Source organism: Echinops telfairi, unplaced genomic scaffold (assembly GCF_000313985.2).
Source record: "Echinops telfairi isolate 266 unplaced genomic scaffold, ASM31398v2 ScPeMD7_655;HRSCAF=1070, whole genome shotgun sequence".
NCBI classification, from domain to species: Eukaryota; Metazoa; Chordata; class Mammalia; order Afrosoricida; family Tenrecidae; genus Echinops; species Echinops telfairi.
Genome location: NW_022104553.1, coordinates 8,558,121 through 8,569,757, shown reverse-complemented (window position 1 = coordinate 8,569,757; position 11,637 = coordinate 8,558,121). Strand labels below are relative to the sequence as shown.

The window sequence follows — 11,637 nt, the reverse complement described above, 5'->3', positions numbered from 1 at the left end:
ACGTTGGGAGCTCGAGGGCGTCCCCGCGCCCCCACCCCCCCATCCCGGGTTCCTGCGCGCGTTCCCTGGGCACCTCCCACCTGTGTACCCAACTACCGCCATTTCCTGGAAAGATGCTTGCAGCCCCTGAGACGGGCAGCTCCCCCACCACCACCACCACCACCACCGAGGGGGCACGGCCCAGCTAACCCAGCACACGCCTTGCCTTGCAGGGAGCGCCCAGGAGGGCAGCGGGCCCGGGCCGGGCACTAGCGGCGCGCGGAGCCCCAGGTCCGGAGCGCTAGCTGGGCACAACGGGCACGTGTGCGAGGCTGCCAGGGACCTCGCCCCCTGGCCCGGCCGCCAGCTGCTTGAAAAGGCTTTCAACCAGGTCTAGTCCATAGACCTGGGGGGGGGCTCGAAGAACGAGCATTTCAAGAAAACAAGTAAAAGGGTGGGGTGGGGGGCTGCCTGAGAGCCGGGGGAAGACTGGTCAGCCGATGTAACCGAGTGAGTTTGGGGTCCTTTGGCGTGAATGGGCGGGGTTTTCATCCTACACCCACACCCCCGGAAGAGAGCCCCCACCCCCGCCCTGACGATTTTTGCTGAAATTTCAAGTCGGTTGGGAAAAGTTAAGGAAATGGGAGAGAAAGTGCAGAAGAAGGGGGACTGGGGAAGAACAGGGCCATCACCTACAGAGTCGGAGCTGAACTGGCCTCAATTGAGCATCACTCCTCGGGCGCAAAGTCCCCGCCGGCGTGGGTCTGCACCTGTACCTCCTGCCTCCGGGGAAAGCAGGGGTGGTTCTATGGAGATGGTGGATGCGAACTTTGTTCTTCATTCAGTTAATTCAGATTCTAGTCAGTTTGTGTGAGAGATGAGACGTTGAAGTTTCTGCCTCACCATACCCCAGCCTGAGTGAGGCACGTCAGGTTTCCCAACGAAGGGACAGGTAAAAGAGACGTTTCCAGTTTTCACAAGGCCCCAGGTGAAGAGTAGCTGCAATTAGTTAAAAAGCCAATCCTAACCCGCCACATCAGAGAAGCCACACATTTCCTTAAGTCAGTGGTTCCTTCTCAAGGGACACATCCGGTTTGTGGCTAGGAGGGCTTGGAACCCACACCTAAGTTGTCAGGAGAGCTTGAGTGTGTAGGGATTGAGAATTTGCGTTTCCAGTGGGTTTTCAGGTGGTGCTGATCTTGCTAGTCCTTGGACCACATGTTGGAAACCACTGCCCTAAGCCATTCTCAAAGTTTGCCTGCACGTATCACCTGGGACGCTTCAAAAAACCCATATGCTTAGGTTCTACCCTGAACAGTTTTTATTGAATTGGCTGGAATGCTGCTTGACATCAGAGTTTTACTCAAACCAAGAAGCACTCCCCAGCTGATCTGAACACAAAGCAAAGGTGAAATGAGCCCCCCGGTAGTGCAGGTGATGGGCTTTGTTACTACCAAACAGGTTGGGAGTTGTGAATCCATTCCAAAGCCACTCCTCTAAGTCATCCGTGGGCCCAGGGGTTGAGAGCAGAGGGGATTTTTCTCCATGGCGCTACTGAAGAATCTGTAGGTTTTCCATCTCTGCTCCTTCATCTTACAGCTGTTATGTTCAGTGACACAAAGGCAACATCAACGCTCCAAATCCTTCAATCAGAGGCTTTGCAGAGTAAAACCATCTCCCCCAGGCCTTCACTTACTGGTTCACTGATGTAACATGGAGAATTCTCCCTAGCCTATATAAATGAACCACCCAGGCCCTGGACAAACCATTGGGGATCTCAGGACCAATGACCACTGTCAGAAACCCAAGGTATACCACCTAGCACATGCATCCAAACTCATGCATCCAGCCACATGCTGATCGATGCTGTACTATGTACAAATACTGTGCGTTATGTTGCCTGGAGAATCAGAGGAGTGTGTATGAGATATTGGGACATCCGGGGTATCATATGAACAAACCCAGACTTCTTTTATATTAAGTGGTGAATTACTGAGATCAAGATTAGCAAGGTAACCACTTAGCAGTGAGTATCTGGAGGCTTGGGACGGCTTATGGAGAGGGCTCATTTTCAAAATTCCAAAAATTAACTCCCCAAAAACATCTGCACTCCCCTGCCCCTGCCCGCACCCCTGCAAGTGGATTTGGCTGCATGAAGGGTTTCTGGCCTCACTCTAGAAAAGCCAGGGAGGACACCACCTGAGGAGGCTGGGTCAGGACAGGGATTGTGTACCACTCCCAGGGCATTCTGGGCACTGTTTTCTCAACACATGGCACACACTTGGTGATCTTTTAAAATTTTCTCTCTCTGGCACAGCTGAGGGAGAGAGGAGCTGAAAAGGGTTAGGGACAGAAAACCCTTCCTCCCTTGGTCAGTCATGTCTGAAAGCTGTTTTATTTAGCCCTTCGTGATCCTGTGACTAAAGGGATCAAAGGGGATCTGCAGCTTTGGCTCCAGGCGTACCTTGCGCTCAGTGGATCTATTCCCAGGGCTTTGGGGAGGTCTGGAAGGTAGGTTCCTAAAGGAGGATCTGCAGATGGGCTCATTCTAGAGTCAATAAGTGAAGTAGGATGCCACGCTCTGCCAAGACCAGACCTGGGATGGGCTCCCCTATCATATTACCACATCAGAACTCCAGGGACCCATCTCCTGTCCTGGCCCCAGGGTACTCGGCCTGGCCAAGCGATTTCCTCTGGAGGACACTTGGGAGAGTCCCTCTTTCCTTCCTCACACTCTGCACGCTGCCATCCCTCGCTAAGGTTTCCCTTGGGGGCAGATTACTTTATGACAGGGTGTGATAAGTGGTGATTTTGTTCCTCTTTTGACGGCAGGATTGCTTTGTAAACAGAAGCGCAAACTCACTCTGATAGTGGTTCCGCTCCAGTGCGCAGCGGCAGCCCTGGCACAGACGGCGGCCAAGGCGGCAGCTGCACCTGTCACCTGGGACCGGAAGGACCCAGAGGCCAAGAGTGGACGGGGCGAACTGGGCTCGAGCCTTAGGCCCTCGGACTTCTCCAGGTTCTCGCCCTCTGCTGCTGCGCGCTCCCCTGGCCTTCTGTGGCCAAGATTCCTGGAGCTCCCGGTGGAGGAAGTGGGAGCCCAAGGGAGCTGAGACACCTCAGGCATAAGTCAGAGTCTGAGGCTTTGCTCGGGCGTTCTTCCTGGGCACTTTTGGTGAGAGGTCTAACTTCTTTCTTCTCCTGTGGTTACCAAGATAATCCTAATCATTCACGCTAATCCGATTGGAGCGTCAGGCGAGCTTTTTGCGCCCTGGAGGAGTAGCTCCCAGAGAAAGCCTCGGATTCCGGTGTGGTGAGACACCCCCACCCCCTGGCCCACAACCCTCTTTCCCATCTCCTGAGAATAGCCCTGTCTCTCAGTTTCCCCCACTCCAAGCCAACGGGATCAAGTTCACCTCTCCGTGAAAATCTCAAGGAAGAACCAAAATTGACCAGGTGGGCTCACGCCCCAGGTCCAAGAAATTGCTGCAGGGGTAGGTGCCCGTGGCTCAGGCACCCAACGACCCCCTGTTTCTCCAAGGGGAAGCCGAAGCAGGGGCTACCACACCTGAACTTCCGGGTGGGGGAACCCATTGCTCAGACTCGAGTCTGGCTCCACACGTGCTTTAAAGAGCCGGGGACAGAAGCACTGTGGGACCGCCACCTGGTCGTGGGTTAAAGTGGTCGAGAGAACCGAGGGGTTATGGGGTTGGGGTGAGAATCCGGTTCGGTTCAACGGAGCCTAACACTGTGGTTCGTGCTGGGGCAGGTAGCGCTGGAAGCAGAAGAGTGGATTCCGTGGGGCCTGCAGAAGCCTAAACTCAGTAACCTGAAGCTAGGAGCTCCCGCCCCATCCGGAGGGCGAGCCGCCCGCACTAAGTGGCACACAGGAAGATTTGTGATTGGGTAAGAGTCCCAGACCCTGGTAACTGTGGGACCTGCCTTGTGGTCCCCCAGCAGGCCAGGGCTGAAGACCCCCCGCGGCGCAGCAGCAGCTACAGGTCTCTCTCGCACGAGTGCTGGGAGTCTGGTGGGGCTCGGAGGGTGTTAGTGTCCTTGAAAGGGGGCACAGTCAGATCGCTAGGGTGGCTGACTCGAGCCTGGGGGCAGGATGCGAGTTCGGAAGTCAACTGGGGGCGCTCTCACCCGGCCCTTGGCTGTGTCCTGGACAGCGGAGTCCGGTTGGGGCTGAGGCGGAGAGGAGAGCCGGTACAGGATCTAGGCCTTGAGCGTCGCAGTCCCCACTGGGGATGCGGCACAGGTGCAAGACCAAGACCCTGACAGGCCAGTCGCCGGAGGCGCAGTGGACTACTGGTTTTTTTCGGTTGTGCTTTGCCTGCGGAGGGGAAATCATCTTTCCTTGACTCGGTTTAGGAGGCTAGGCACACACGAGGGTAGGCAGAGAGGCAAGTTCTGGACAAGCCCCCCACCCCCACCCCCCACGCTTTCTCCAGCGCCCAGTATGGGCCCCGCTGGGTGCTAGGTGCGTGGTGCATCCTGTCCCATTGAGTTCCCTCACTTTTCAAATGGGAACCAGGAGAGGTTCAGAGAAGCTCAGTTCCCTCGCCCCAGGTCACCCAACCAATGGATTTAAATGACAGCTGAGGTTAGCCCCGTGTGGTCTTCCTCTAAAACTATTCCCGCTTTGGGCTGCTCTCCCCGCCCCCCTCACAACATCCCAGCAGGACACCGCGCCCTCTTCTCCCGCGGGTCCTAGGTCCCAACTCACCGGGTCTGTCCCCTCCCACCAACCCTGTGTGACATCTGGGCTTCCCTCTCTGGTGCACAACCGCTTCCCCTAAAAAAGGTGCAGAGAGCGGAGATGGCGTTCCTTGCACCCTCATCTCACCCCCGCCCGCACCTTGGGCTTCCCCCTGCCCTGCTAGATACCTCAAGCTGGATCTGAGTTGGCCTATGCGCTGAACCTCCAGGCCGCGGGTGCCAGAAACAGTGCCCGTTCCTTAGAGCACAGCGCCCCCCTCTGAGATCCGTCAGAGAGACAGGCACGCCTTCACTGTGACTTGCACCTTTAGGAATTCGGCTTTCACTACACTATTTTGACGGTGGAAAAATCCAGAAAGAGTGCCATGTGTGATTTTGTTGTTGTTGTTTACAACACTGCTTAGTTATATTGAAGTACCCTTTCCTATCCCCTGAAGAAAAAAAAATCCACAAATAACAACCTCAAACTTGTTGAACTACCTAGTGTGGTAGGCCACCCCACCTTGCAAGGTTACGAGAAAGGTTCAAGAAAGTTCACATTCACCAGGGAGTCTGCTCTGGGATGATGTCCCGCAGTTCAGGGGAGGCTAAATGTCTACCGGGTGGGGACTCAGCAGGCACTACACCAACACCCCATCCTCCGCGAATGCTGCTGGGGAGGCTTTGGTGTCTGGCCAGTCCACTTCGCCGCGCCAATTGCGACCTTTCACACGCATCTGCCTGACTTGCCCATGGAGACGATTTCAAATCTTCTCGTCGTCGCTTGTCTCCCTGCCCTTTCGACTGCAGCCCGGTTAGGGAATTGGGCCTTTTCCCGGCGCCCCGGGCCGATAGTGTGGCGCTCTCAGCCGGGAGACTAATCACCTCGCTCCTGGCCAGGTGTAGTTCCCGAGGGAGGTGAGCTCTTCGGGAGCCCCAAATCCTGTGGCTTCGTTTAAAGCTCCCTTCTAATTAGAAACAGCGGTGAAATCACTCGAGCGATTTTATCTGTCATGGGAACGCAAACCCCAATCCCAACCCCAACCTCAGTTTCTTATCCCAGAGCCACCAACGCCCCCGTTCTCCCTTAAAAAAAAAGTTTTCGGTGGAAAAGAAAAAGACCTGGCAAGCCCGAGGGGGAGGGGGGAGGGGCGGGCAATTGTGAACCTGGGAAAACCGAGGGGATGGACCTTACTTAGAGGTGTAAGTAGATGTATGCGTTTGTAAGGGGGTGTGTATGTGCGGAGTATTGGCTTTGGGGTTTTGTTTTTGGCTTTCTGCTCTTGGAGACTACCCCAGAAGCCAGGAGTGAAGCAAGATCACCAGCGTCTTCACCTACTGAGCAACACTTGGATGTGTGACGAGACACCTGCGGGCTCTGGGGGTGCCCACTCCCATCTGCCAGCTCCCAGGGTGTCTCAGTCTTCCGGGCGGGTGGGCAGCCTGGAGCGAAGGCCTAGCCCCACTCTATGCACCCCGTGGTGCGTGGCCCCTCGAGTCAGGCTCTTCCCCCCACCCAATGTTTCCTCTCACCCAGGGGTGGAGACTCCCCCAGCCCCAAGGGTTCGGAGAGAGAGGCCGTCCGGGGGTGGGTGCGGGTGTCGACGCTTCAATGGCTGGTGCACGAAAACACACAGGCACTCTCCATGCCTCGCGCCCAGCGCCTCCCAGCAGTCGGTGTGGGCCAGGGTTCTTCAGCCCAGCACTGACCGGGAAAGCGGGTTAGGGCTGTTGGGAAAAGCTGGAGCTGATGGTGAGATTGCCGAGGCTATAAATCCATCATTTCCCAGGTCAGCTCTGTGAAGCGCTGGGACTAGGGTTGGCGGAGTGAATTCCTGGGCCGGCGCGCATGCGTCGGCAGGTAGCAACCCAGCTCTTTATGACCAGGTGAGATGTTGGTGAGCAGGTAAAAAAGGATTTGCCTAAGCGATTCCAGGGAGCGGGCCCGGCCGAGTCCTCCAGCCCATGCCCGGCGGGAACCAGTTACCAGGAGCGCCGAGCCGCGATGTCCATACTTGCCAAAATGGGGGACTGGCAGGTACGTGGGTTTGCCAGGACCGGGACCGAGGTGGGCGGGGGTGGTACAGGGGAAGGGGCCCGGAGGGGGAGGCGGAGAGTAAGCGCCTTGGCCCAGGGCAGGGGAGTCGTAGGTGAGGCGCGCCTGGCAGCGCCCAGGACCGCTCCCAAGGGAGAGAGGACAGGAAAAACGAGCGCTGGTGGCAGCCGCCAGCGCTGGGGGCCCGGAGCTGGGGAAAGTCCGGCCCACGCTCCACAGGTGGCCTCGGGGGTCACTTGTGGTTTGCGCTCTAGCCACCGGCACCCCCCCAACCCCCGCCCACCCGCTCTCTCCACCTCCCCAGTAGAAACTTGGGTTGACGACTAACTCAGCAGGCAGGGAGGGCACAGGGCAGGGGTGGGGGGTGGGGGAAGGCTCCCTGCTTTCTGGTGCCTTCTCAGTCTGTCTCCGAGACCCCTGGGCTCCGAGCGGGGTGGGACTGTGGTGCACCTGTCCCTCTAGTGTTGTCCTCCCGCACCGCTGGGTTTTGGGGACTTACGGGGTGTCTAGATGGCTACTTTGGCTAGGTCGCGGCTGCCAGCGTGCTCCTTTGGGAGATACTCAGAGTTTGTGTAAAGTTTATCTACTCACCCAGGCCGCTTCCTGGAGCCGGTTTTTCTGCCTGGGCCGCGGATAGAGGTGACAAGGTAGGGGTGGAGGTGTGAGTGGTGGGGGATGAGGCGGAGGGTCGCGAATTTGCCAAAAAATGAACGCCACCCAAGGTTATCCTGCTAGGCCGCGGACACCCTGGGTCTGCTGAGCAGTGGGTCCCAGCGACCTGAACCCGGCCCCGGTCGTGTTGCTTTTCTCTTGTGCGTCTTCCAACTTCCAGACATGTTCCCTCCGGCATGAAACGCGCCTCGGGACAGGTTGGTTAAGTTAGCAGCCTCCCCTCTGCCTCTGATTTCATAATCCGAACCGCCAAGAGCTTTTCAACCCAGTCGCGCGCTAGGCCTGGCTTTGTTGAGCATGACTATGACTGTGTGCGCCCAGAACCCGTGGGTCCTTCGAAACAAACGCCCCGACCTTCCCCCACCCAAAGTAGAGCTCCTGCTCGCTTTCAGGGATGAGTGTTTCAGCTTTGTTCCGAGTTTGACCAGTAACAAGACCTACAGAGCCATCCCGTCCTCACTATATTCCCGGAGTCCGGGAAACCAAGTCCCTTTTGCATTTTGGAATTCTTATGCTTATTGCTTTTATTAAGATTGAACTCTTTATTTAGCCCACCCCGCCCCCGTTCATTTAAACCTCACTAAATACAAGTTCATTCCTGAGGTTAGAGTAACTTTGAGTTTAAGAAAGGATCCAAAACTCTGGTGAATATCCTGAAAATCCACACTGTCCACCCCTCTTGTCCTCAGGGATCTGAGGACCGTGCTCTCTTTTCTGAGGGCTGAGGCGTAGGGATGTCTTTGGCTGCGGTATTGGCACGGGGTGTGTGTATATGGGGGGACGGTCTGTACCACTTAGAGCTCCTGACAAAGTTTACTGCAGAGCTGCGAGGCAGTGAGCGGGGCCTGAGACTCAGGCTCGGCCTGGGGCTAGGCTCCCAGTGGGCCCCAAGGAGGTTCAGAAGCAGAGGCTGTGGTCTGACAGGGAAGGGCTGGTACACCGGGGTGATGATTTAGCAAGTGACAGAAGGCCTAAATCTTGGGTGGGACAAGTAGATTTGGGACCCCAGGTGGGCCGGATTCACCGTGCTCTGCCTGCTGGGCACCTAGGATCTCCCTGGGTGGTGCCAACCAGAGAAAAATAAGGCCATCCAGGACCTATTTCTTTGTTTCCCTTGGCATCTCTGTCTCCCACAGAAAGACTCAGAGCCCTCAGCACGCCCTCAGGTCTGGCCTAGATCCCTGCCCTGCACCCCGGCTTGTCTCGGGGTCCAGGAGCATCGGGGTATTCACCTGTAATGAAGTAACTTGTCCTGGTGAGGACACTCAGGCAACCTCCACTCGGCTGGCTCTAGGGGTCTCTGGAGGGCTCTCAGTTGGCGGGCGGCAGGGCAGGTCGCTCAGGCCCCCGCCCCTCTCCACCTCAATGGCGCCCTTGGCGTGAATACAAGAGCCGGTGAGGAGCCAGAGCGCCACCGGTTCGGCGGGGTAGGGGGAGGTGGGGGGGATGAAAGGACTTCAGTTTTAACCCTGGCCCTAAACCCAAGGAAAGGAGGGAAACTTTTGATACCCCTTAAGCACACAGAACACATTGTGGCAACGCCTTCGGGGCGCAAATTGTTCCACTCCCAGGCCCGGGATCCGGTCTACAGATTAAGCTCGGAGGCTGTGGCCTCCGCCGGGAGGTGTTGGTGCTCATGGCCGCTGGCCTACTGACTTGTAGCCACCGTGCCAGGCGGCTGGGCCTGGGCAGCTCCTCGGGGCTTGGGGTGCAGGCGCTGGGGCCGAGGGCGACCCCAGGCCGCTGCAGAGCTCAGGGATTGTGTTTGTGTTCAGGTGGGTGGGATGGGCCGCGCTCCCAGGACGTGAATCCCCCTTTCCGGCCGCCCTGGCTGCGTGAGGGCCTCTTCCATCCAGCCTGCTCTGCCTAGCTTGGAATATTTGCTGCAGTCAGGAAAGAATTATCCTTCCAAAGCCTTGAGGGAGGGGTCTCCTCCCTCCTGGAGCCTTTCTTCCACCTGTTAAGGAACGCCTGGATGTGTCACAACCCTAGGCTCCCTGGGAAGGCGGACCGTGGAAACCTGGGAGGCCTCCACTTTTGGAGGGAACAGCTCCAGATGGGCTCGGAGGTCATCCCAGAAACACTCAGAAGCGAGACCTGGTTGAAGGGAGTTGGTGGTGACTTCGAGCGAGAAAGAAAAGGGCCCATTTTGGCCGGGGTGGGGGTGGGGGACAAATGAGGGCGCTCAATCAGAAAAGAACACACGCTTTCTCTCCGTAAAGTAAAATAACAATTCAAAGCCCCATGAGAGAAAAAGGGGGCTTGGTGGGACCGAAGGCCACTGTGTAGAGTGGCGTCTGGCCTGGCCTTCAGGGAAGCAGATGACCAAGTCAAGCCGAAACCCTTACTACTTTAATTTAAAGAGGAGGAGGGTCTTGGGACAACGAGAAGTACTAGCTCTTTCTCAGTAACTCCAGCAGCAGCGGAGCCTCTTCCTAGTTCTGTATTCCTGTCCACTTCGCACCTAGGAAGCCTGTAGCCCAAGCGCCAAGCTTAATTGTCAGTCCGCCATAGCTTCTCAGACATGTAAGGAAAATCATTTAACCCCGGGAGCCGTCAAGGCACATCTTCAGGGTACACCTTTTATTTTACACGCGCCTCAATTAATGGATCGCAAACCCCAGCCGCGAGAACCAAGCCGTTTGGCAAAATCTCCAACGGGGGTGGGGGGGTGCGAAGGCAACGCCAATAAAACTTGCCAGGCGCGGCGAGAAAGGAGATTGTGGCTGCTCGCAGCAGAGGCCATCTCTGGTCTGGAGGGTGTGTGGGAGATTCCTGGAGTCGTGGTTTAGGGGTGAGAGTTAACTGCGAAAGAACAGAATTCGTCCTAATCAAGTAAGACAGGCCGGCCGGAGCCGGCCGCGGGAAGCGCCAGCTGCTCTCCGGGTTGGGGGAGAGGGGTGGGAGCCGGAGCCCCGAGCTGCCGCTCCGACCCTCCGCAGCGCCAGACTCGGTGGAGGAAGTCTCCGGCGAACCGGAACCTGAGGTCGAGGAAGGGGAGCAGGTTGGGACGGGCGGGCGCTGCGCGGGCCGTGGGGGTACCAGCGCGCGGCGAGGCTCGGGGAGAATTCTTGGGCTCCCGCGCGGGCGAGTGTTCTGGGAGGGTGTTCGGGCTCTGGAAGGCCTTTATACCTTAGTCGGAGAGGCCGGCGGCAGGTCGTGGTGCTGGCGAGCAATTGGGCTATTGTTGATATGCTAATGAGCCGATTAGGCTGTTGGTAAAGAGCTGGAAAAGAGAAAAGTTTCTACCATTAGAGGGAGATCTCCGAGCGCACACACGAGCTCTCTCCCTTTTTTCGCCTCCTCCTCCTCCTCCTCGCCCTTTTCCTCCTCCTCCTCCTCTCCCTCCTCCTCCTCCTCCTCCTCTCCCTCCTCCTCCTCCTGCTCGCCCTCCTCCTCCTCCCGTGCTCACCGCCGGCAGCCGGCACTTTGCGCTTACCCAGAGTCGCTCCACTAGGGTGGGAGGCAGAGAGGGGCAGATCTGTTCCCGCCGATCCATGAAAATGCTTTGGAAACTGACGGATAATATCAAGTACGAGGATTGCGAGGTAAGCGTGGCCCGGGTTCCGTCACCCTCGCGGCCGGCCACAGGCTCGGAGCTCGACCCTCCCGCGGCTCCTCCTCTCCTCGCCGTCAGCTGCGAAGCGCGGGTGGGACAAACTTTCCCCAGCGCTGCGCCCGCCCCTCCGATTCGCCCGAAGAACCCGGGGTGGGGTGGGGGTGGGGTGGGGGAGCAGCCTGAAAGGGAGGATTCGGTCGTTCCCTTCTTTGGATTCTTTCCTCGGGAAGGAAATGTCCCACTTTCCCCCCTTTTTTTCTGACCATGTTGACGGCGCCCAGGAGTAAGGCAGAGAGAGGACTGGGGGGTGAGAGACCATCACTGCCAACGGGGCGCGCGCCTGTGCAGCGCACTCCGCAGGTCCCCCGCGCGACTCGGTGGCCCCAAGGCACCGGGAAGAGAAAGCCCCTTGGCCTCTTGAACTTCCTCTCTGCCTTTTCGACTTCCTTCCTTCCTCTCCTTCTTCCTCCTAACAAAAAACCATCAAGCCCTCCCAATTAGGGGAAAGGCCTGTACTCTTCACTCCTGAGCTGGGTTGGCACCTCTGGGTCCAGTTCGGGTTGGGAGAGCGCTTTGCGGAGGCTCCTGGTTCTCGCTGTTGTTCTAGAAGTTCTTAGCAGCTCTCCCCGGAGTCCGAGCGATCCGAGGCAGTGGCAGGGAGGCTGCGCGG

At 57.7% G+C, this 11,637-nt stretch overlaps 1 protein-coding gene across 1 annotated transcript in view; it reads left to right on the top strand.

Annotated features, from left to right (window-relative positions):
• The first annotated feature begins 6,662 nt into the window (after positions 1-6,662).
• Positions 6,663-11,637, top strand: part of TFAP2A (transcription factor AP-2 alpha) — a 20,719-nt gene continuing 15,744 nt past the window's right edge. Inside the window, exon 1 of the mRNA XM_004711659.2 lies at positions 6,663-6,718. Within this exon, the coding sequence (XP_004711716.1) occupies positions 6,686-6,718 (33 nt within the window). The 5' untranslated portion in view covers positions 6,663-6,685. The remainder of the gene's footprint in view (positions 6,719-11,637) is intronic.